Consider the following 27,517-nt stretch of genomic DNA (forward strand, 5'->3'; position numbering starts at 1 on the left):
AGTGCAAAAATATGAAAATACGCAATGTGGAAAAGTACCTAAAATATAAAAACTAAGATATGGAAACACTCAAACACACTAAAATAAATAAATAAATAAATAAATAAATCATGAAAATAATATGCAAAATACACTTCAAAAATAATTTTAACCATGGTTAAGAAATCAAATCGCTTTACCTGGTACAAGTTTTTCCTTTGTGCTACAGCTTCTAAATTCACTTTAACAATATTCGTTCAGACTACACAAAATAAGAGCAATAATATAAAATCTAACAAAACTATTAGAGTGACCAATATAATTCTGTACGTTTTTGTAAAAATTATTTAGCCCTCGGTCGGGGGAAAAAAAAAAAAAAAAGAGAAATGGACCAGTTCGAACGGTCCCAAGAATACCACCCACCGCAAATTGTATCTTACCTCAGAATGAAGGAAAGAAACCCTATCTTCCCATGGGGGAAATTCTGGGTTAGCACGATCGTCATCCACGACATCAAAACATTTAGGGACCGAGGTACCATGAAATTTACAATTAAATTGCTTCAGAAACGAGATGGAGGGAGAGCCAGATTATGATTTATTTATTAATAAATATCAACAGTACACAGTTTCAGACAATAAAAATCTCTGAACATGAAAGATGACTATTGAACTCTCTCGAAAGCAAATAGTGACATCACTTCCGAGATAATGACGTCATAAGACTACACAAAACGTTCCGACCACAGAAACTCCTAGAACCTGACGCAATATTGCGCAATACTTTACTCTCAACAAGTCTTCAAGACACGTATTGGACGAAATAAAGACGCGTTTGGTGCAGTTTACTGGGGGCTAAAGTGATTGACTGTTTACAAAAAACATGAGAAAAAGCAAGCCTTCCTTATGGCTATGTGATGACCAAGTTTTCTCATAACAATACGAACAGAGCATAACTCTAGCGGGACTTATCGCTTATTTTCCAACATGCATTGATTGCTAGTTGATAACTAAGCACAACAGAACATACGGGTATGGGCAAAATGCATGATTAAAGATTTACGTTACTCTTAACATTTTATGCTAAGTTAATCTCATTATGGAAGCTGAATATAATACATTTTACAAAGGCATATATATATATATATATATATATATATATATATATATATATATATATATATATATATATTGTTCTGAACTGCTCGTTCACTCCTGAAATATGTAATTTAACATTGGAAAAAAATTGCCCTTGAATGGAGAAACGAGAGATCACACCAAAGAAAAGAAAAAAAAAAACTATGGCAGAAGGCCAATATTACTGAGGAAGGAGGAATTTACATAAAAGGTGGACATTAGTTTAAATGCACTATATTTACATTAATTTACATAGGCTCCAAGAACTAATGAAGGAGGTTGATTGTCAATCCACTGGAAACACGTGGCTGGGGGCAACCAGACACAGCGTTCAGAATTTTGCGCAAACGGGTTATTGAAAATGCAAGGCTTACTCCAAAGGGTTCCCAAGTTCTCCCACAATCAGGCACAGTATTGTCTGCAAAGAGATGGTATCCTAGCAAAAGGCAGGGGCACACATGGGCGAGCGTTACTCACTACTTTCTTTCAATCAAAAGTTTACAGGCCACTCAGGGAGAATGAAAATGACTGGGAATTTACACAGAGAGAACTATTTTGTTGCTTGAATTAACTAGGGGATGTTTACTAGTATCACAAGGGGAGTAATCACAGCATTGAACCAAGATTGGGGGAATGAGAAGCTAAACAAAGGAGGGGGAAGTCGCCTTGGAAGAATGGAAATGAAATACAGACAAAAGGCAAAACAATTCCCTGGCTGAACTGGAATTTACTCTCACAGTACCTGGAAATCCTGGGCTTGGTAGTCTTCTTATCTGCTGATATTTCTGTGCACTATGGAAGTATAAAAATACTTGGGACTTCCCCAGAGGAGGCAGGGGGAGCAGAAGGGGTGAAGTGGTGTCTGCAGGGCAATATCTGAGGGGGTTCTGAGCGCTCCTAGGTCTAAGGTTCTTCTGAGGATGAACCGCTGGGTCCCTGCCCTTTTGAGACTTCTCCTGGTAAGCGCCGCCCACGCCCTGTGGGGGGTAAATTCCGGACAGCCAATGGGAGCAGAGATAGCTTTCTAGAGAATGGAAGCTTTCAATTCAAAGGGGCAACTTGCATATAGACAAGGATGAATGAATCTTGTTATAAGAAATCTTAACTTTCCTAGGTTCTGGCTTAAAATCTTGAACACCTCCCCATTCTAGAGAACATTTCAACCTTAGATGGGTAGGAATGGACAAGACAAGCCAGAAACAAGGACAAATAATGATTAGATAAACTTAACCTACAGGGTAAATTATATCCTATATAATACTGCTAGCTTAATTGTTTAAGGCAACACATACTATTAGTTTACCTTGATGCGGCGATATGACACGTTCAGGTGTGTTAATAGCCCTACGATTCATTAAGTGACTTGGTCTTGTAACAAGAAGACGCCTAACAGTATTAATTACATCCTAGTAAACATTAGTGCAAACTAACAAGTATGGAATTAATGAAGTAATTCTTTGTAGAGATTAAATAAGATGACACAAAATGAAAATCTCACCAGAGACAATTTCACAAAATATAAAGACTAGGGAATAACACTAAATCAGAAATCAAATCAAAACAATGTATAAACGAGCCAGGCTTCGAAAATATCTCTAAAGCTATAGCAATGTTTGCTGGCTAAAATTTTTCCCAAGTCAAATGGAATTCTAAGTGCCAGGAATAGGGCACTGTGCCAATTGTGGCACTTTTTAGGATAATAGTTCATGAAGAAGTACTAATTTATAAGGCCAGAATAGCTGGCGGGTGTGGCTCTGCCTAAGCAGGGCATACAATATACAATAAATGCCTCCTAAAGGCAGTAAAGAAGAGGAAAGGAAACCAAGGAAGAGAAGATATAGACAGTACAAAAAAAAAAAAGTTACAAAAGGGTCAGAAGGAAGTAGAAGTAGCAGAATCTGGCACTTTCCTCTGGATGGAGAGGGTCAGAATTCTCTATAAGAGGGTGATACTGTGCCAGGCACAAGTGCAGAGAGACTATTGGCCCTCGTAAGGTTTTGGAAAACCTTGACGCCCTTTCCCCTTCTTCCTTCGACCTCTCCGAGGTCGGTTTGATGATGCCATTGGGGGCCTTGAATGATTCAGGCTCTTTAAAGATTCCGCATGGGGCATAGGCTCCGGCTGCTGCGACAACTGGGGCCTTGGCACTCGTCCCGGTGCCTAATGCTGCATGGCTCGGTTCCCTGAGTACTTCGGCCAAATAGGATTCGGCAGTCATTACTCCATCTGATACCCAGACAAACATCGACAACTCCTTGGAGCATCTCGCAGATTTTCGTTATAACCCAACAAACCCTACATTCTACTCAGCCTTCATCTTCGAACCTATTAAGAATACTTTCTTCATTCTTTCAATGCTGTTTTTGCTTTAATTTTGACTGTATTTTACCTCTGTAGCAATATATATATATATATATATTATATATATATATATATATATATATATATATATATATATATATATATATTCCGCTCTTATAATAAGGCAATAAGGACAGACCAACATTTTTATATTCATTCCGTTTCCTCTTTCACAACTGCTTTATTAGAAATCTAAATGTACTATAAATTTGCAAATTGATATGAAGAGGTATAGAGAAAGAATTCTGTTCCTGCTTTTATGAGATATATATATTCAGTATTATGATTTTGATTATCTCAAAACTAAAGCTTTGTGTTGCAGACTCATTTGATACTAGAGATTTTTTACACGTGTATGTGTGTATAGTTATATCAAGCTTAACTGATAACATTGATTAGAAAATATACCAAGACCTCTTTGGGTGTAAATGTCAATTAATGTACTATTTAACAAATTGTCATTTTTTCCTCTCTCAGGGCGGCCTCCGATTAGCAACTACGGTTGATCTCGACATGACTTCTGGACAGTTTATCCAGTTCAACCTTCAAATGGGTTGCAAAAAACCAGCAATCCATCAGAGCAAACATTCCGCCGAAACTCGAATGGAGAGCGATTTCATCCCACCCAGTGAAGAGACATCAAGTTACCGTCTTCATAGTATCCTAGTCCAGTACTCGACCAATGGCGGAATTGTGTGGCACATGTTAAAGGTTAGATCTTTCAGATTTCGTCTTCATGTTGACACCAGTCACTAATAGCCTTCTGTTTTTCTTTAGTGGCGTTTTATATACGGACTTTTCATTTATCTTCACAAGATGTGCATATTTTGCATATATTATTAAACAGCATCTGCACAGATGTTATTGTCAAATTTTGCATAGAAACTTTTTTTTTTTTTTTTTTTTTTTTTTTTACCTTTCAAAATCAGTGGTCCTAGTCATTCTCCGAGAGAAAAGGTGTAACTGTTCCTATGTTTACAGTAATAAAATATGGTTCAACCGACCCCAGATACTAGGCTCTCAGGAACCTCATCCTTCTACATATTTGAGTTCCTTTCGCGTGTAATCTTGAGTAACTTGATTTACTTTTTCTTAAATGAAGTACCATATATCCTTTCTTCCAATATATCCTTTCCTTTAATTTCAAGATTCCGTAAATGTTCTGAAATAACTATTGCAGTTTGTAATTTCATGAAGAATCGCAATGAGTCTCACAGTAGATAAGGATAATGCATCTTTTAGGTTCCAGTTCCAGAATGTTTCCGCCATGATAGGAAGAATGTTAATTGTAAAATGAATAAGTTGGAGCTGTTTTTTCCAATTCGAGGCTTAATACAAAGTCAACAGTTCCAATCAGGTATCCTCGAATTCATGCTGATGGGAAATTAACTTTAAGTCAGGTCGACTGGACCTCCCCACCATTAGAACCTCTAACAACGAACATCCCCAGATAAGTCAGTCAGTTGCTGCAAATCCTCGGGAAATGTTGATGAATAGAATATCTGATTCTTCTGGCTTAAGCCACAGCTTACTTTCTAAGGGAAACTCAGTTTTAAAAAAAGATTGCACGGAAACGAGAGAATTATCTTCTCGAGAGTGCCTTTTCTCGATTCTTAGTTAAAAATATATCTGCAAATGTCTTGGGCTGGAAAAAATATGACGAACAGATGAAAATTAAATGAGTAAATCGACAGAAGTAAGGTGAAATCAAAGAAAGTAGCAAGAGTGAAAAAAGCGTGAAGCAGCAAAATTTGTATTATATCATAAGGCAGGATTGTTCAACCATTTCGCCTTCGTGAAAGTGAGAGGCGGAAGCTCCTTGCAAATGTGAGAAAAATGTTAAAAGCTTTTGACATGGATCATGTTCATAGTAGGCGAATCTAGAGCCAATGGTGTAGTAACAACACGAATTTGTAATGAACAATGATACGAAGGCATAGAAAAAAATGGTCGTTTGGGAGACTTTCAGTGTCATGCACAGTGTCGATGTCAAAAAACATAATATTTCATATTATATTATATATATATATTTATTATATTAGTATTTATATATATATATATATTATATATATCATACTAATACTAAAAAACTAATATTTCATATATAATATAATATATATATGTATATATATTATATATATATATATAATATTTATATATTATTATATATCTATTATAAAAAACAAATATTTCATATATATATGTATCTATATATATATATATATATATATATTATATATATATTATATATATATATAGATTCCCTAAAAACATAATATTCATATATATATATATATATATGATATATATATATAGTATATATATATATATATATATATATATATTATTATAATATATTACATTAAAAAACATAATATGTCATATATAATATATATATATATGTATATATGATATATGTATCTGTATATATATATATATATGTATATATATATAGATATATATATACTATTAAAAAAAGATATATATATTCTATATATATATATAGATATATATATATATATAGATATAGATATATATATATATATATATATATATATATATATATATATATATATATATAACATATATATATATATATATAGATATATATATATATATAATATTTAAATATATATATATATAATATATATATATATATATATATATATATATATCTAATACAAATAGATATATGAAATATTATGTTTTTGACATCGACACTGTGCATGACACTGAAAGTCTCCCAAACGACCATTTTTTTCTATGCCTGCGTATCATTGTTCATTACAAATTCGTGTTGTTACTACACCATTGGCTCTAGATTCGCCTACTATGAACATGATCCATGTCAAAAGCTTTTAACATTTTTCTCACATTTGCAAGGAGCTTCCGCCTCTCACTTTCACGAAGGCGAAATGGTTGAACAATCCTGCCTTATGATATAATACAAATTTTGCTGCTTCACGCTTTTTTCACTCTTGCTACTTTCTTTGATTTCACCTTACTTCTGTCGATTTACTCATTTAATTTTCAGCTGTTCGTCATATTTTTTCCAGCCCAAGACATTTGCAGATATATTTTTTAACTAGGAATCGAGAAATGGCACTTTCGAGAAGATAATTCTCTCGTTTCCGTGCAATCTTTTTTAAAACTGTGTTTTCCTTAGATAATATATATATATATATATATATATATATATATATATATATATTATTATATATATATACATATATTATCTATTATCTGATTTATCATTGTTTCTTCCTTTTCTTGCAATGCAGGAAATTCACTACCAGGAGACGTCCAGACCAATATCGATATCAATTAACTTGGGTGATTTTCCCGATGTACAACAAAATGCTACAAGATTTCGTTTGTGGCAACCAAGGCATGAGGGTGTGATGATGCAAGCATGGGCTATAGATAACATCTTCATTGGAGGGATGCCAGTCACACCAAATGTCTTGTATGAAGACTTCAACAAAGGTTCTCCAATGGAAGACGTTTGGACTGACTGGCCGGCAGGGGAAGTAGGAGTGCTCTGCGACAAGTAAGCAAGTTCTCTTGATTTTATCTTTACCTACTGATTAGTATTGTAGGTTTACTCTCTCTGATGAGTTTGGAAGGAAAATGTAAATCTTAAAGTATGCTTAAATCTGTTTCGTTTCATAAAAGCTGTAAAGGTATGAATGTCATGCTCACAAGATATATAAATAGAAATTGACCGACCATCTCTAAAATTGTTGCCTAAAGTTCAGTAAATGATTGAAGATGCTAAAGCATGCAAGGCAAAACCCTGTGCTTCATAATCAGATGTATGGAAAACGTAAATGTGATTTTTTATGGCTTTTAGACAGCTTCAAGGCACTACAAAGAAATCTGTTGAAGGTTACATTTCCATATCTCTGATTATGATGCACAAGTTTTCGTCCATGATATAGAATCTTCAAATTTCTCCTGAATTTTAACCCAGCAACCGTTTTCTAATGAAAACAACTTAGGTGCCCCAAGTGGTCAGCTAAGAGCCCATTCGGCAAGCATTTAGGGTACCCAGACTGTTAGCTAAAAATAAAATACGCAACATGGGTTACTACTCTACCAAGTGTGCTACAATTTGAGTGCAGAAGCCTACAGTTACTTGTGTGTGTGTGCTTTTTTATCAGTTTTTTTATCTTATTCCATATACGTATTCAACCCATATAAGACTATTAATATGTAAATATGGCATTTTTCCTTTCACCACTGTAATGTATATATATGTCTGCTTTTTCTAGCCATTATACTAATAATAATTTATCCCTTGGTTATAGGATTATTACTGGCATTAGATTAGTAGAAACGAAATTATAGTGTGATATGAATAGAGAAACTCACACACACACAATGTGATAGTAGTTCCCAAAAACTATACCAATTTTCCTCTTTTTTTTTTGTTTTCTTTGCGGCAGTTCACTGCTGACTCAATAAGGAAGTAGACAAAGCTCCACCTACTTGTCTCTTATGGCCTTGGTGAACGGTGATAGTCATACGCTCTGTAACCTATTCCCATTTATATAATTTAAGAAAATACAATAACAATAAATAAATGAACATAGAATCTACAAAAATCAACATGTTTATAACACTGATATTGCTTAATATGATATAATAGGCATGGAAAGTAGGGGCCTGAGATGGGAAGGACAGGAAAGTGTTGAGAGAGGGATGAGGAGGGGAAAGGTGAGGAAGGGAGGGAGGGAGGTAAGGTGAAATGGGATGGGCATCAAGGATGTTTGAATTCATAGGTTGGCGATGCTGGACAACACTGTGTAAGTCAAGAGTAATGCCTTAACCTACCCCATCTGACATGCACGATATTACCAAAAGTTATTGGGAGGTGTCTTGTACACTGTGTTAAAGTACCATTTCAATACAACAATTTAGTTTGAAAGATATTTGAGTATGACTCGCGGTCCCTGAAATGCATAGTAGATTACAATCCTCTGTACCTTTCAAGTATTTCAAAAGAAATTTACACATTGATAGATGACTCTGAGAAGGATCCGCCATTAAATCAGGTTGGTACAAAGTCATAATATATGTTTAAGACATCCTACAACGCTTCTCTACAATGCACATCATTCTATTTTCTACCTGATTGCTTTAAACCATACAAAGAGTTATTCAATTTCCAAACTAACTGGTCACCATTCTTGCTTGTCCAGTATAACCTTCAGGCTGTTGAAAAAAATTCTCAATCAATACCGGAATTACGATATGCACTTTTCAAAAAATCCATACATTGTACCAAAAAATTTTCTTGCACTGACATTTGCATGAGCATTCCAACTGAGGTTAGTGTGTCAGTAGGTGAAAATGTATCGGTATAATCGATACATTCTACCTGGGAATACTCCTTTGCAACATAGTGGGCTTTAAATTGCTCTTTCCCTTTTCAATCCTTCTTTTGCAACACTGAACCCATCTTCATCCAACAACAGAATGGTCTAACAGCAAACCGGACAATACATAAGTTTTTATTATCCTTAAGAGACCATATCTCTTCATCCATTTCAGCCTTCTATTTGTGAGCTTCAGGCAAACTCATAGCTCCCAAATGATTTTTAGGTACTTCAGAAACTTCACAACAGTAAATGAGGGCTGAATTTAACCAAATAAAGCAACCTCGTCCTTGACTACAAGTTGACTATAAGAAAAAAATACCCAGTCCATCTCTTCTTCAATGACACACAAAATTAATTTATTAAATAAGTATTTCGTCGTTTTTGGAAGACCTGTCTCTTATATGAAATGTTTACATTCTTTTATTTTACCACGCTTTGAAGTTGTTTTCTAGTTTGGTTTTCAGCTGGAGTGGTATCTTTAAAATTTTTGGATAATAAAGTTATTTTTACAGATCATAGTAACAAACTCCTGCACTGTCTTTCGTTAGCTCATTGTGTATACTATATTATTGATTATCCAATGCATTCCCACACTCACAGACTACACCATCCACCATGCAGTTAATTCCCATTATCTTGCCTTTTCTAGTGTGAGGTTCAATACCACAGAGTTCCAGCTGCAACTAAATTATGGAATGAACTTTCCATTCATGTATTTGAATTATTTCAATTTAGAACTTTAAGGTTGGCACAAATTCTTTCCTTTATTAAGCAGGCTTTGCATGAATACTGTTTCACAGTTTTAATTGTTTTTATAGTTTCATTCTTATGGATATTTCTGTTGTACAGTTTATCCTTTCTCTTTACTTCTGAAACTCTTTTTCTGTACTGGGTTGCTTTCCTTGCAGGAGCCCTTGGCTTTTGGCATTCTATTTTTCCATTCTAGTGGGGCATCTTAGCTAATAATAATAATAATAAAGACAGAAGACTATTAAGATTGAAGCCTAAAGTGAATTTGTAAGCTGCAACAAAGCTACTGGACGTGGTTGCATTTTTGTCAGATATTGCCCAGTTGTATGTTAGCTCAAGGCTTGGGGACCTCTTTAAATTCATAATGGAGAAGTAGAAAAAACTTACAAAGTCTTCTATTGCTTAATGACTTTTTAAGAGATTCAATTCAGTGTATAATATTCAAGAATGATATGGTTAGGCAATTAAAAAAATAAATTATTAAAAGAGTGATTTCTCATTTCTTGAGTTTACATAGAGAAATCAAGATATATACAGAGCTATTACAGAATTACATCTTTACAACAATCCCTGTTTCTTTCCAATTGTAGCTTTGGAGTCTTTATACCTTCATTTGGTATAGGTTGTGGTAACTCTGTTGGCTTTACCTGAATAAAAAATGAAAATCTAAAATTCTTATACAAACCTTAACTTAATCATTTTCACTTTAGTCATTATGACTTGTAGAAGGGGCTTCACACTACCTGGCAGGGGAGATCTTATATACTTCACTTCCAGCTAACACTAAAATAAATTCCTTATAACTAAAGTGCAATGTTGTCTTTAATGCTTGAGATGACCGGCAGTGGAAGAATTAAGGGGTTGGGGGACCGGGCCTCGTGCCCCCCATAGTATGAATAATGGAACATTGTTTTTTTTTTTTTCAAAAAATCATATTAGTAACAAAAATTTGCTTACTTAGTGATTATTTCAATAACACCAACAACTGTAATATATATATATATATATATATATATATATATATATATATACATATATATATATATATATATATATATATATATATATATATATATATATGACGTCATGTACAGGATTGTATATGATGTTTCAGGTCGATGCATTCGAATGGGATTCGCACAAGAAGTTGAAAGACGCAATATTGCGCAATCGACACACTTGGGTTTCTGGACATGACTCAAGATAGAGCTGGTTCAGTACAGGACAGACTCAACAAATAAAAAATACTAAAATCATGCAGCTTCAAGTGATGAATGGTATGTTCGCTTTCATGAAAAAAGCTAAATTTCTCTCTCTTTTCATTCTATGTTCTTTCTTAACTTTTAATGATGCTTTTGTGAATTCTGAAAATACATTGTTTAAACATAACTCTAAGCTACCTTTAATATGGAATCTGAACATATTACAGACACTTTGCAACATTACATACAATTACTGAGAGGAAGTTGTTTTGCAAAGGCAACAACATAAGACTCGTCCCCCAGAAGATTAGTTATCCGGGGGTTAAGTCCAACGATTTGCCACTGGATAAATAATCTACTATTACATTGTTCTTTCAAGAAATGGGTTCTAACTTTACACAATAGGTTGACTGTTAGAACTGCTTCTCATAGTTTCTTGAAAACTTTCCTCAGAATCTTCAATGATCTTCTCAAGGTATGCACCTACTCCTTCTATAGGTCCTAGCAGTTGATCCATCACTCGTTGGAATGTTTCAGGTGCATTCATTAGACCAAACGGCAGAACAGTTTACTGATATAGTCCAAAAAGGGTAATAAAAGCACCAACTTAGCATTCTCATCTGATAATAACCTTCAACAAGTCTATATTGGTCTATATTGGAAACATACTTGGCTTGCCTGATATTATCAAGTAACTGATCTATAAGAGGCAAGGGATAATTGTCAGCTACATTGATGGAATTCGGTTTCCTATAATCAGTACACATTCTAAATGAGTCATCTGGTTTCTTCACTAGCGCACACATGGAGAGCTGTAATGACTTGAACTGGGTTCTGCTAATCCACGTTGCAACAAACATTCAACTTATTTCTTCAAAATATCTTGATGATAAGGTGATGAATGATAAGCTCTCTGCTTGAATGGTTTCCCATCTTCTTGGATCTTGATCTCATGCTTTGTCAGTTCGGTACGCCTAGGTACATCTGCAAAAATTCTGTGAAACTTCTAATTACTTCACTCAATTCATCACCTTGCTCACACTCAGATGTTTCAATTTTTATTCTCCAAATATTCCAAAACTGAAGAAATATTCATCTTGGTTACAGCTCTCAATTCATAGCTATCATCATCTTCTGTAGATGAAGATGTCTGTGTTATTGACACAGTTTCAGTTTTAGTTTCTGAGAAGTAAGGTTTTAGTGCAGCAGGTATGTGTAAGAGTTGTGCTTTTAATCATAAAAGCATAAGCTTTGGCACACATCTGGGGCATGCTTTTAGGAAGATATTTGGCTATAGGGGCATCTCAGAATCCCCCTTCATAAATTGTGATGGCAAATTTTCAAGATGGCCGCTCTGTAGTGATTTGATCTTCAGTAAAGGTAAATCATGTTCACTTCTATAGTATGAACACCAATTGCATACACTACATTCACTTTATCATGTCACCTGTGGTAACAGGAAAATGTTTGTTTGCATTATGTACACTTCAATAACTGCAATTCATGTAGACAAGATATAATTCTTTTCATTTAATAATTCAGTAAGATATGATCATTAATTAAAGGTAAATCATGTTCACTTCTAAGCTATGAAAACCTATTGCATACACTACATTCACTTCATCATGTCCACTGTTGTTACAAGGAAACAATAGCTACAATTTGCATAAGAGACAAGAACTTTTTTCCTTTTTTAAATTCAGTAAGGTTTTATCTTCATAAAAGGTAAATAATGTTCATTTCTATATTATGAAACCTATTGCATACACTTTATTCACTTTATCATGTCCACTGTTGTAACAGGAAAACATTTGTTTGCATTATATAAACATTAGTAGCTGATATTTACGTATGAATGTTTTTTAAAGATCAATGACATCTCTTTATGTTTGTAAGTTACTCCTGGCCACACTGTCCGTCACACTTGCAGAGAGAAGTGCACTTGAGAGCAGCTTTGTGGCATTTGCAGTGTCCACCACAATCTTTTTTGCACCCACATCGAAGAGTTCTCGACAGGCATCAGTAGCCTGCTGCAGTGTTGTCCAGACTGGTTCCCAGTTGCCTGAGGAACTGTGCTTCCACCCCCATTTGCTTGGTGATGGTAGTGTTGGTGCAGGGTCACACATTTATTTGTTCCAGTACTTTACCTGGTACACCGCCCTCTTAACATGCTGCAGAAGGGCTGCTTGGGTAGGTGGGATGTGTTCAAGATCTCTTTCTCTTGTAAATACAATTCTTTTCTGGCCTCATTCGCTTGAACAAGACTGCTGGTTCGGTCATAGAGCAATACAACAAGTGTCCCAGTGACTCAAACCACTGGCCTATGGAGTCTAGGGTAGTTGTTAAGGAGCAGAATGCTGCAGTCACATTTTCAAATACTTTCTAGGTCTCCTAGCAGGTTTTCTTTCCCATCCCGTTAAAAGAAGACACTCCATCACAACCAGTGAAAGCGTGGAACAGGGGTAAGGCAAGGGATCAGTCACAACCAAGGGCACTTGTCATCTCATGGGCAGCCAAATATCGAAAATTCTTTCCTATATGAAAAGCAATCCATAACTCAGGAATTTCGAGCCTTTGAGCTGCCATGATGGCCAGGATAAAGACGTCAGTGTCCACTGTGCAAATTTGGATTTTGCTGTATCCCTCTTTCACAACATCGAACACATGTAGTATAATTCGACTGTCAGCCTCCTCATGGGTACATGGAGCTGAGTTGGTTACATCTCATGTAATTTACAGAGGACATCTTCGTTATGTGTGCTGATAATCTGGCACTCAGTTTGTAACAGAATTGCTTGGATAGCCAGGAATGCAAAGGGTTCTTCTTTGTTCTCATCAATTCACAAGTTTCCAGGAATTTTACTGGTTGGCTCCACACATCTCCTGATGCCCTTTCCCTTCTTGCTTCTTGTGTATGATTTTAGGCTTTGTTGTTTATAGGTATCTCATATGACATCAACTCTCTTAGCAGATTGCAAATGTGAGGGCAAGGTATGGAAAGAAGACATCAGTTGCATTCTCTGAAAAGTTTTGGCTGAGCCATGATTCACCATGTTAATTACAGCTGCACATCAAAGATGATAACCTCTCCATCAGGCTTAGTAACTGCATCATGTGAAGGTGTCATATGCTCCAAGCACTTTACCGGATCAGATTTTGTCCCAAGTCTCAGTTTACCAATTTGTGAAATGGATAATGGATTTGTTTGATTTTCATGCTGAAAAAAGTTGTCTAAATCGCCATCCCGTATCTAACAAGCAACATACAGCCTTAAGAACAAAGAGCAGTTATTTTTCAGGGAGGACACTTGCAATAGTGCTTTGGATTTTTCTAGAGCAGGAGACTGCTTAGAGAGGGGAAGATTAGTCTTTTTGATGGGGTAAAAAATGTGCTATGTTTGTGACACATGCTGTTCCTCCACAAAGGTGGTATACTGGTCCTTACCCAACTGTTCTACCTTCCTCACTGTGTCAATGACAGTCTGATCAGCAATGTCGCGGCTATCTAATGTAAGTTAGCATCAGGGAAAGAATACTGTTGGGGTAAGAAATCAATTGCTCCAAATGGTTGTGGGGAGGTGTGAGGGGGGGGGGAGGTGTTGGAAAGGGATGAAAACAAAATAACTGAAAAAAATAGATATTAGTGTCTTTTCCATAGTTTTTGAGGTCACTGAGATTAATAATGACACTCCTGATGCCCTTCAATCCCAGTTAAGCCCTAGTGAGTGGTGGGAAGGGGTGACGTAAAAATAACCAAAAACGACAGATATTAGTGTCAGACCCACAGTCTTCGAGGTCACTGAGATGAATCCAATAGGCAGGGACTGAAAAGCGGTACCAAGAGGTGGCATGTAAAAATGACTGAAACAACAGATTTTGATGCTGCTGAGATGAAAAGTGACCTCCTGATACCCTTCAAGTCCAAGTTCACCCCTAATAGGAAGGTGGAGTGAAAGGGATTGGAAGGGGGTGACATGCAAAAGTACCCAAAAAAAAACAGATATTAGTGTTTAATCATAGTTTTTGAGGACGCTAAGATGAATAGTGATGCTTCAGATGCCTTTTAATTCCTTGTTCAGCCTGTAGAAAAGGCAGGGGGCCAGGGTTGACATGTGAAAAAACCAAAAAGTGACAGATATTAGTGTCTAACCCATAGTCTTTGAGGTTGCTGAGAATAGAATAGTGACACTTCCAATGCCCGTTAAGTCCAAGTTTAGAGCCCCCAATAGAAAAAGGGGTGACATGTAAAAATAACTGAAAATGGGGGTATATTAGTGTCTAATCCATAGTTTTTAAAGTTGCTGAGGAGAATAGTGACACTCCCAATGGCCTTCAAGTCCAAGTTTAGCCCCAATATAAAGTGGGATGAGAAGGAGTGGGAAGGGGATGACATGTAGAAATACCCGAAACGACAAATGCTAGTGTCTAATTTATAGCATTTCAAGGTCACTGAGATGAATGGTGACACTTTTTATGTCCCTTTCAGTCCAAAGTTTGGCCGGCCCTGATTTAAAGAGGGGAGAAGGGAGTGGAAGGTGGTGACATCTAAAAATAACTGAAAACTACAAATATTAGTGTCTAATCCATAGGTCTTGAGGCTGCTGAGATGATAGTGAGACTCCCAGTGCCCTTGAATCCAAGTTCAGCCCCAATTGGAAAGGGCTGTGAGAAGGGGTAAAAAATAAAATGTCAAAAATGATGTGTATTTGTAGCTAATCCATAGTTTTGAGATTGCTGGGATGAACAGGCACTACTGGTGCCCTTCAAGTCGAAGTTCAGCCCCAATAGGAACAAGGGTGAGAATTAGTGACATATAAGATATCAAAAATCCTGGGCAATGTAACTGAATCAACAATCTTAACATGAAAGGGAGAGAGTAAGAGAGCAAGAGAGAGAGAAAGAGTAAGAGGGAGAGAAAGTGGGAGAGAGAGAGTAGAGGGGGGTTTAGTAGGAGAGAGAATGAGAGTTTATCAGTTGTCATTCGAAGTTTTTCCTGGGCAACGCCGGGTTGGTCAGCTAGTTTACAATAAAGGCGAGAGTCCAAATTGCATGTGAAAGATGCAAGATGCATCCTTGTAGTACCTGTACAACATTTTGAAAAAAACTAATTCAAAAGCATCCATAGCGATTTCTCAAAACAAAAAATCTATAGTAATTCTGGCTCTACTGTTTCAGAATTCTAAAGGTTTTTTTTTTTATAAGTTTCCTTTGTTTTATTTGTCAGGTAGCTGTAAATACAAACAAATAAATATTTACTTTTAATAGCACGGATTGTATATAGTTGATAAAATAATTGTGAAACTGTTTCAATGTACCGTCACACATCCAGACTGTAATAGTTGCAAGTTAGTCTAGCTTGGTTTTTTTTTTGCAAATAGCAGTATTTCATGGGAATCACTGGGGTCATCATAAAGGTTTTCTTTATTGTTCCCTATAGTAATTGTTTTCAAATCTTCAGGTAACTTGATTTCTGAGATTGACTCTGGTTTGGGAGAGGAAGCTGTAAATTTTTGTCTCTCGGATGCATTTCCAAAGTGCATTCATATCTTTTTGGCATACAAGACGCCGTTTCATTTTTTAGCAATGATTCATCGTGGTGGTGTAGCTGAACAGTAAGATTCTTCTCTTAGCATACTTAAGGAAATTTTAGCTTTTTCCTGTGGCATATCGGGTATGTGAGTACTTTTGAGTTAAAATGACATCAGCATTATCTCTGCATCAACCTCAGTTGTAACTGTTCTTTTACAGGGTTTTTTGATAACGCATCTCCAATTTTGCGTTTCCTTATTGGATATATTCCTCCGATAAATGTATCCTTGGAGACATATTTGATCAGTCTCTTTTTGTGATTTTATTACTCTCATGTTGAAGGATTGTATAATTAAAGTATTACAACCAGCAGACGAATAAGCAACCACAACCAAATGGAATCCAAATCACAAGACGACTATTGTCAAACTAAAATAATTATCTTAGAGTTGCCAGTTGTGATAATTGATTTGCTAATAGATATAAAATGTAATTACCTCATATGTAATACAAATATAACTGCTGATTTAAAACTAGCTAGCTATTTTGTCACATAATCGCCCGGGGCGCCACGTGCTAGGCCTAGGGGAAGACGTCAAGGGGGCACCGTGACATGTGTTTGGGAGTTTCCAAATAAGAAAAAGGCAATGTGAAAATAATAAATAGCATTAAATAGAAACCAAATTATATTAATGGGTGGAACTCTTGACTGACTGTGATACTGCAAATTCCTGAAGATTTAACTCTTCCAATAGATGCCGTTACGTACATAAACACAAAAGTTACAGGATGTTGTGTCAATTCTGTGGGTTGGTTCCATTAAGAATAATCCTTATGATACCTATTACTGTGGCCGCCTGAGAGTGAAGCTTTAGTAAACTAAAGCTTATGAAGACATACGTACTACAGTCGTCCATGACGCTAGACACATTAAAACCTTTGGCAACTTTGTCAATAGAAAATTATCTTGTAAAGAAGATAGATATAGAGAGTGCCATGAAAAGGTTTGCAGATCTAAAGACCAGAAAAAAATTATTATGTAGAATAATGAATGTTTTTCAACGTTTTTAATTTGTTCAGACCTTTCAATATGAGAAATTTTGTCATAGCTACAATTATTGTCATCGTTAACTTATGGGCTCAGATGATGTACAGATTTGAATGCCTCATTTTTGTGTCTGTCTATTCTTGTTTTTAAGTTAATATACCATTAATTCATTTGCTTTTCTTTTGTACCAAGAATACCGTATGTTGCCTTTCTCAGCATTCATTACCTGTCATAGTGAGTTTTATTATAGATTTATCTATCACTAGCTGGGCTGCTGGGGTGTAACTTAATGCCGAAGTGCTACGGCTATATAGCTTAAGTTCTTCTGCAGAGGCCATAGTACAGATATCTGGAAGATCCACTGCATATTTCGGACTTTCTCTTACTCATCCATCCTCCACTCAATGTTTTTGTTTTTGTTTTTTTTGTAACAATGTGTGAGCACTGCTTGTAATGTAGATACTGTCGTATCTCTCTCTCTCTCTCTCTCTCTCTCTCTCTCTCTCTCTCTCTCTCTCTTATTTACAACAATGAAAGGATTTGAAATGTTGAAGCCGTGTTTGAACTGTATTATTTTTTAGCCTGTATATTGTAATAATCCCTTCATTCTACATTTTCAGTTGTCCTCCCTTTGAAATTAACAGGGCGTGATCCTACCTCCAGCTTACTTGGGAACGCGTGCAAAATTTTCCACTGGCGCATAAGTTGCAAACATTATATACCTAACTTAACGTGAAGTTGTCTTCGTAGTTAATACTCATAATTTGTACTACTCATACTAACAAGCGCCCCCCCCCCCCTCCCCCCCACCCCCATAACAACAACAACAACAACAACAACAAAGTAGTTTGTAGCTTACTCCCCAGTAAGCGGGAAAAAATATACTTGCAAAGGTGCCGAAGTGTAGTTTGCTGATTCTCCTAAGCTTTTTCTTTTTTCTTCTTCTTTTTTTGCAGGTCTGACTCAAATTCTGGTCTCATTTTGAGGAACGGAGGAGGGAGAACATGCCGCCTATACCAGAGATATTGCAGTAGATGAGAATTCAATTGTGCAATTTGATGTAAGTTTTTTCTGGTTTACCGATAATAGTTTATAAAGGTACCTTTGCATATAATAAGGTAAAAGTTCAACGCCCAGTATTCGAAATTATCCTAAAATACTGACGCATAAATGATGTAACGTCAGATAAGTGAAAATGAAATAAGTTCAATTATCAACCACGAATTCAATATCGAATTAAGGGCTGCAATTTTCCTAGGTAATGGAATTTTCTGGGTAATGGAGAAAGGGATTAGTGATACTTATTCCTAGGCTTGTAAGCTTGATAATAATAGGTGACTAGAAGCTTAATTGAAGGCCATTTCTATGATATATTATAACTTCATTCAACCTGATTTAAGCAGAATTTATTTTTCATCTTTGGTAAGGATTGTGGTGGTGATGGTGGTGTGGGCTGGGAAGAGCGATCTCTGAAATTTTGCAAGATAATCTAGAAACCGCAGAGGTGGTGACTGTTGCACGGAGGTGTACACAAGCTGTTCTCTTCACAAAATGTTTCTTTGATGTCTAAGAATGATTTTTTAGCTTGGGTACGCGATTCTGACATGGAGAGATTTTGTCCAAGACGAACGTCGGACCGAACTCGGTTGTGTCCGAAAAAAAATGGTCTCTATCTCGTAAATGAGTTCAAAGTTGTTCAAAATATATTTTACACCAAATTTTTGCATTTATAAATTCTTTTGCTTGTATTATTTGTTGCAATGTTAGTAAAAAGTACGCCAAAAATAAATTTTCATGTGTTTATTTAAGGAAAATGTGTCTGTATCTCACAAACGAGGACTCCTAGAAAAAAATTACACGAGTTCAAAATTGTTCAAATACATCTTTACACTAATTTTAGTTGTGATTTTGTATCATCTAATGACACCGATGTTTATCATCTTATAACTTGCAAAGTGGCAGTGTTTCCGAAACCGTGACAGTAGCTTCATGGAGTGCTTTCAATTCGCTTTTAGTGGAGAAACATCCTCCTAAAACTATTTCAACTTCCAGTTGTTCCATATCCTACAGCCAGCCAGTCCTTTATTTAAACAGCTATGGTAAACTTCCAAGATGCAATGAAGCAAGTGAATCAGAAATGTGGAGCTTTATGGAGCGATGGCGGTGTGCATCGCATTGCTAAGGAGCTTCAGTTGTTGTTTTCCTCTCAATTTGAAAATATTTTTTTGGCTTAGGCTCCCTTCATACCACAAAAATAATCATAAACTGCTTAGGGCAATACCCAGAGGAGAGTAGCATTGCAAAAGCACCGATAGAAACTGAAGTATTTGGCCTAAAAGTGGTCGAGAATTAACTAACAGGCAATCACTACTCAAGAGGATTTCGAGGTATGGCTATAATTGCAGAAGCTACGCAGTAAATACAACTTTGTGAACTTTTTGCCAACAGAGATATAGCACAGTGATAAGACCAGTGTTAATATATGGATCGGAAACATGGGCTCTAAGAAGAAAAGAGGAAGTAAAGCTTGAGAGAACTGCGATGAGAATGCCGAGGTGGATTATGGGAATATCATAAACACGGACACCTATCAATCTTTATATTGCACAAGTTCTTCCTATGGAATGATATACGGTTTGCCGAAAATTCAGAGACAATATCCCTATACGCCCTATCCTGGTCTCACATAATAACGCTGATTATAAAATAGCTAAGTTCCTTGTTCCACTGCTTGATCCTTTTGCTGAAAATGCACACAGCCTAAAGAACTCGCTAGACTTTAAAAACGTGATTTTATCTCAAGACTCAGAATTAATTACAGTAAGTTTCGATGTGGAATCGCTTTTTACCAATTACCTGTTAACCAAACCATTCAAATGATTGTAGATCAACTTTTTCTTAATAATGATACTGTGTTCAATGGACTTAATAAATCTGGTTTTAAAAAGTTGTTAGACCTAGCAGTGCTGGACACCGTCTTTCTTTTAAAGGAAATGCTTACAGCCAAATCGATGGTATGGCCATGGGCTCTCCAGTCGGCCCTATTTTTGCAGGTATCTTTATGTGCTCGCTGGAGGAACACATGCTTGACACCTGCTCCCTCAGTTACCATCCTTTATTTTACAAAAGGTACGTCGATGATATCTTTGCTTTTTTTAGAACAAGTTTTGACTTCGAAAGGTTTCTTAATTTTATTAATTCATTTCATCCAAACATCAAATTTACTGTAGTGCAGTAAATTTGTCAGAAACAAACTTGTTACACGCCACCAAGAAGAGTTAAGCACTTCAGTACACAGGAAGACCTTCACCGAACTGGGTACCAACTTTTATAGTCACTGTTTTCACAACTATAAACTGAATTCCTTGATTTTGCTTCGTCGAGCCTATTCTTGACCTCTAGCTGGCAGGCATTACACGAGGAAATGACAGATCTCCAACAATATTTTATCAGTAATTGTTATCCATCAAATTTGCTTTATACTCCGTTGTTAATGTTTAAATGATGTTTTCATTCCCCGCCACCCTGTACTACCTGATGTTCCAAAGATGTCTTTCTACGCCAGTTTGTCATTCATTCATTGCAATGCATTTTTCAGAGACCTCAGTAAATTTATCTCTAGTCCTTTTCTTCAATTTTAAAGAATGTTTTACATCCACTAATGAACTCTGGTGTGGTTTATGATTTTACTTGTCCACGATGTGATCGAGGAATTTATATTGGATCCACACTAAGGTTACTCAAGGTCTGGATTGACAGCCGTAATGCTGTCAGTTACAGACCAAGCAACAAACTAAGAAATGCAAAGATGAAACAATATAAGGACATTGAGATTATAGGCAGGGCATCTAACCAACAACTTTTGGCCATTACCGAGTCTTTATTCATTAAGCATGGCCCCACTGGTTTCCTCCCTTAACCCTGGATAGGTTTCGCAATATTGGTACCCCGTCCTTTTTAAAGGTGCGTGCAGGTCGAGCTGACCCAAGCGCCCAGAAAAATTTGTGGAAATTCTAATAATGAAGGTATGCTGTACATTTCTAAAATCAAAATTTCCATTTCACCATTCCAAAAGGACTACCTGAAAAGATAAACCATAATCCAATCCCTACACAAATTAAATATTTAATTACAAATATATTAGAAAAATAAGTATATACAAAAACAAAAAATATTTACGGAAATATTTAAAAAAAAATAGAAAATAACCTACATACACACAAAATTGAGGAATCCTTCCTAAATCTACTATTTACAATATGTGGCTGCCAGAAAAGGAGTCGGACCCATAGAGGTCAAAATATGAAAAGAGAAAAAAAATAGTAAGTTTTTTTTGGTAAAAAAAATGGTCAAAATTTAACTAATTTTTTTGGTATCTAAATGAAATAGGAAGTGGCTCATTTTTTTATATAGAATAAACTCATATTATCCTAGAACGGAATTATGTAAAAAAAAATCTGCACTAAGATGTTAATTAATGTTATATCAGGGGCCAAATCTAAAGGTCATTTTTGACCTTCTAGTTTCACCATGACAATTTCTTATAAAATCGTTGTAACTATTATAAGATATGATATTTATGCATAAAAATCTACCAGAATACCACAATTCTATAGAAAACAAGAATATATAGATATGGCAACTTACCTTTCGGATATCCTAACAAAATGGCTACAGTCGACACCAACTCTGACGGCCATAGCTACCACCTTATTAAATGGAGGAATGGAATGTCAATTTCAATGTATTATTTACTTATCTAATTAAGCGTGGATTTGCATAAAACTATTATGGTGGTTTGCTGGATGTTTCAACATTATTTTGCAGCTATAAAAAAAAAATCTGACCCAAAAACGTAATCCAGTGTAAAGGTCATTTGTGGACCTCCTAGTTTCACCATGAAAATTTCTTATAAAAATCGTTGTAACTATTATAAGATACGATATTTATGCATGAAAATCTACCAGAATGCCACCAATTCTATAGAGAGCAAGAATATATAGAGATATGGCAACTTATCTTTCGGACGTCCCAACAAAATGGCCGCAGTCAACACCTACTCCGACGACCACATCTACCACCAGAAATGGAGGAATGGAATGTAAATTTAGATGTGTTATTTACTTATCTAATTATGCGTGGATTTGCATAAAACTGTTATGGTTGCTTGCTGGATGTTTGAACATTATTTTGCAGCTCCAAGTTTCACCAGAAAAATTCCTCATGAAAATCGTTGTAATTAGTATAAAATATGATATTTATGCATGGAATCTACCAGAATATCACAAATTCTATAGAAAAGAAGAATATATAACAATATGGCAACTTACCTCTCGGGTAAGTCCGCAAAAATGGCCCCCGTCCACGCCAAGTGCGACGGTCAAATTTGCTACCTAAAATGGAGGAAGGTTATGTTAATTTCAAGGTGTAATTTAGTTATCTAATTATTCGTGGATTTGCATGAAACTTTTATGATGGCTTGCTGGATGTTTGAACATTATTTTGCAGCTATAAACAAATCTGACCATAAGAAATTTTTCGAAAAGGGAATAATTTCGAAAATTTGGAAATAATGTCGACAAAAATATAAAATTATTGCAATATTTTAGGATAAAAAAAAATGATGATATATATTTTTGTAAGGATTAAAATTATAAACTATTCATACAAACAAGTAGTAAAAAAAAGTTTCATAATGTAACTTACCTATATAATACGTAGAGATGCACTTTGGACACAAGACAGTTTGATGCTGCAGGCAGATGGGCCCGTTGCAACGCAAACATGCCTTGTTTGTCTTGTGGTCTTCTCTAGATGGGCAGCTCTGGCAGCTTGGGCAGCTTGACGTGGCCATTGGCAAGAGGAGATCTGTGTTCCAGCTCAGCCACCCTGAACGTAATCCGCCATCAGCACACAGAGGGGCTTCAACAAGTTTGGTCAACGTGTAATACCGATGACTTACAAGGGACGCACAAAATTCAAGGGCGACCTCCTTGAGGAACCTTCGCCTCATCAAACTCTTTGGCGATGGCAGGGACGAATAGAGAATATAAGAATTCACCATAATTATGCTCAATATCCCATAGAAAAGACAAAGTGGCCAGCATCATGTCTTACGAATACAATTTGATGTAGAACACATCTGATCGAATGTGTCTACACCCATTTTGTGGCATCATAGAACATCTGATGTCTTTCTTCCTTCTCTCGATTTCAGACGGATCGTATTGCAGGGAACTCATCAGCAACACCTTTTTAGTCCTGTTGACTTGTTGACACTGAAAACGTCAAATTGTGTTCGTAATTGAACACAGTCACTGAGTCCTTGATGGGGAGTACCTTCTCAGAGAGTTCCTTAGGAATAATAAGGTTTGTGCCGAATGTTACCACACAAGGCTAGCGGTAATATCGTGAAGAAGTTATCCGTCGTCACTCCCTTGGTCAACACACTTGATACCCACACCAACCTTCCACATATTCCAATGATACAAATTATACTAATTACCTATTATGCTCACTATCCTACATGAAATAGTATGTATAACCTGCTTTTTTTGCAGAAAAAAAAAAACCAGAAACTGGCACTCAAAGGGGAATGGGCCATGTGGCCATATACGGCATGTCAGCCAATAACAAAGACATTCATATGATAGATACATCATCCTCCGACATATTCCAATATTACAAAACTCTACTAGCATGAACACTGTTCAATATGTGAGGTTTACCCAATAACTTTGCTTTTTGCAAAAAAAAAACAGAAATTGGCACTCGAAGAAAAATGGACCATTTGGTAATATATGGCATCTCAGCCACTCCCAAGGTCCACACAATGTAGACACACCATTCCATCCAGACTTTCAAACACAAAGGCACATGATTATGCACACTGTTTATTGAGAAATGGTTACATAATAACTTTGCTTTTCGATCACCTACATGTTAAAGGTGCGTGGGGTGGTTCTTGACCCTAGTGATTCTCAGAAAAGGGGGAAGTGCTTCAGGCAGCTCGTACACGACCATGGCTTGCTAGACGAGTGACCGCCAGCAGGTCGATCACACTCAGATTCAACACAGGCAATGATTTATGGTGAAAAAACACATTTTTTTAAACATGCCTTGGGTCACGCAAGACCTGTCACACCTATCCAGGGTTAAACAAGCAGTCTGTCTCCATTCCTCTCTACATCTGTTGAACCCGGCCCCCAACCCCCAACACCTACGTCTTTCCCTGTTTCTTTGTCAGTCTTCTCCTAACATTTCTTATGGTTGGTCATCTTTACGAGTTTACAACTTATTTTGTGTATATATCTTAAACATAAAGGGTTTATTATATTAACCTTCGCTAAAAATCATTCCCAGACATCAATCAAAGAAATATTTTGTGAAGAGAACTGTTGCACGGTGCAAGTCACTCACCACCTGTGCCGCTTCTATACAAGATGAACGACCAAGGTCCTGATGTTGAAAAGAAGAATACAATGAAATAAGAAAAGAGACCCTTAAATAAGATGTGGAAAAACAAGAGAAAAAAGAATAATACAGAAGCTCTACAATTAAAAAAATAACTTACGACTGAAGAGGCGACCGTGTTAAAGGCTAAAAGGCATTGCCTCGACCCATAACCAACCAACACTACATGAGAGGTGACAACTTTAATAGTTTCCCAAAGTGTGATGACTGGTAATCCGACAAGAAACGTTCAGGAAAATATTTACATATATGCAAATGCGCATGAACATAAGTGTTTCATAACAAACACTTGATTCACACACTCTTCATTGTCTAAATCGACAGTTTTTCGCCTATTCATTAACGACAGTTAATGAGACCATCGCAGCAATTTGGTTCGGGTAGGACCGGTGAGTCTTAGTTTCTGTTAAAATCATAATCCTTTTCCAGATAAGAGTGGGATGTGGTGACGTCACCGCCAGGGACCATAACGTGAGCCTCCAGTACAGCTCTGACTTTGGACAATCATGGACCACAGTCCGCCCAACAACTGATCTCCTTCTTCCAGTCCTGACTGTCTCCACGATCTCCAAACACCTACTGTCTATTACCCGAACAGTGCGACAAAATGGCGCCGGCACGTTATACCCTTACAAGGACTTCCGATTTGTGGGTAAGGCTTAGTTAAGGAAATCTGATTTCTTGCGAATTGTTTCTCAGTATTGATTAGTTCTGTCGGGAAAGACATTCCGAATAGCTTCCGAATAATTCTGACGCCTACTTTTGAATGAAGGAAAAGTGAATGGATCGTACTGAAATATTTTTCCAGCAGTGTTGTTAAATTTTCTTAGGTGGAAAAGTTCAGTTTTACTCAACCTAAACGAAGTTGTTTGTTGTAAATTCAATTCTTAGCAGTCCCAATTTATTTTGGCCAAAATGCTCTTGTTCTAACATAATAACTTAACGTTTCATTGTGGCCAAAGCTTTGCAGGTGACTCGTGTTTTCTTTCCCTCAAGTCTAAATCTCGTACAATACAGAGATCGATAGAGACCCTAAAGAAGAGGCGAAGTACAACAAGAACACACTTTCACTCACTAAGAGATGAGTTTCGTTCATTTCCAAGAGAGAGAAATAAGAATCATGTGACCAAGTTATGAGAGTGTATTAAATACTCATTCTTAAAGAACGCTGGAACTTCGTCCATGAATATACAAAATTCGAATTCATAAGAATCCCGAATAGGAGAATGACTCTCAGGCTTGCACCATAAAGTTTTAGACTGGCAAAACTACATATTTATCTAATTCTCAATAACTGATTTATATCTTAAGTATTTTTTTTTTCTTTTTTTTTTTGCGATTTTGACCTTTCTTTTTATTGCATTTTTTTCTCACTGTAGTTTTCAGTCCTTGGATGAAATTCATTTTCTTTTACTATCTATTTTTAACTGTTTAGCTGAATCTCTCCTCCTCCTCCTCCTCCTCCTCCTCCTCTACTAGAGCTCTTTCTTTCAATCATGACCTTTATATTATCCTCATGATTAACGTAGAACTCTTTCATATTTTGTTGCTTAAATCCGTTATCACCAAGTCTGACAGTTCCTAGGTTCGCAGGAAGACAAGTTTCCTTGTTTGTTGCGTTCTCCGGAAATCCTTCGAAGATGTCGTTCGTCCCCTTCAGGAAATAAGATTTCCCGCTTCATATTCTTAGACTTGGGGTTGCTCCCTTTCTACTCATTGCAATGGTGTAGTACTTAAGCTTTGCCTTTTTTCCTCCACCATGAGTTCCCTTTCCTACTTTCAAAGCATGGTTAAGACAATCTGCGGCAATATATATATATATATATATATATATATATATATATATATATATATATATATATATATATATATATATATATATATATACACACACACACACACGCACATATATACATATATATTATATATATATATATATATATATATAATATATATATATATATATATATACGTACATATTGTGACGAAGTACCAAATATCTGGTTACTACACTACCACTCATAAAATAGTTACCTCACAACAGCCAGACAGGAGTCCCTCGCTGGCCGAGTGAATTTCGAGCTCGACTACCAAATCGGTGGTCCGACGTTCGATTCTCGGCTCGCCAACGTGGAACCAGAGGAATTTATTTCTGGTGATAGAAATTCATTCCTCGATATTATGTGGTTCGGATCCCACAATAAGCTGTAGGTCCCGTTGCTAGGTAACCAATTGGTTCTAGCTACGTTAAAATATCTAATCCTTCGGCAGCCCTAGGAGAGCTGTTATCAGCTCAGTGGTCTGGTAAAACTAAGATATACTTAACTTAACAGTCCAGACACCTGAACCTTCATCACAGATAAAATACGACTGAATACTCTAAATGCAACAGTGATCCTTAAAAGCTTATAAATCACACTATGTTCATTAAAAAACAGGGTGTGATGTAGTCCGTATTATTGTAAATTAAATTAATTAAATGGCATTCCACTTAATCAAGGAACGTTCAAAAGTTTAAGTAGTTTATTTCCCTGATTTCTAACTCACTTGCAATGAAAATTGAAAGGAAAAAAAAGCTGCAATTCTTAAACCAACTCTATAGTTTCAACCTAAAACAAAGTAAAATTAAATATTACTGGTGAAAAAAAAAGAAAAC

The 27,517-nt window shown here is 36.1% G+C and overlaps 2 protein-coding genes across 2 annotated transcripts in view; one reads left to right on the forward strand and one right to left on the reverse strand.

Moving 5' to 3' along the window:
- Positions 1-27,517, reverse strand: part of LOC135223343 (reelin-like) — a 484,942-nt gene that overhangs the window by 190,639 nt on the left and 266,786 nt on the right.
- LOC135223205 (reelin-like) lies at positions 3,960-25,506 on the forward strand (the record flags this gene model as incomplete). Its single annotated transcript, XM_064261708.1, is given in 4 exon segments — positions 3,960-4,187; positions 6,758-7,026; positions 18,345-18,448; positions 25,291-25,506. Coding segments are annotated over 3 exon segments (549 nt in total). The 3' UTR covers positions 18,427-18,448; positions 25,291-25,506.

The sequence above is a fragment of the Macrobrachium nipponense genome, chromosome 8, assembly GCF_015104395.2.
Source record: "Macrobrachium nipponense isolate FS-2020 chromosome 8, ASM1510439v2, whole genome shotgun sequence".
NCBI classification, from domain to species: Eukaryota; Metazoa; Arthropoda; class Malacostraca; order Decapoda; family Palaemonidae; genus Macrobrachium; species Macrobrachium nipponense.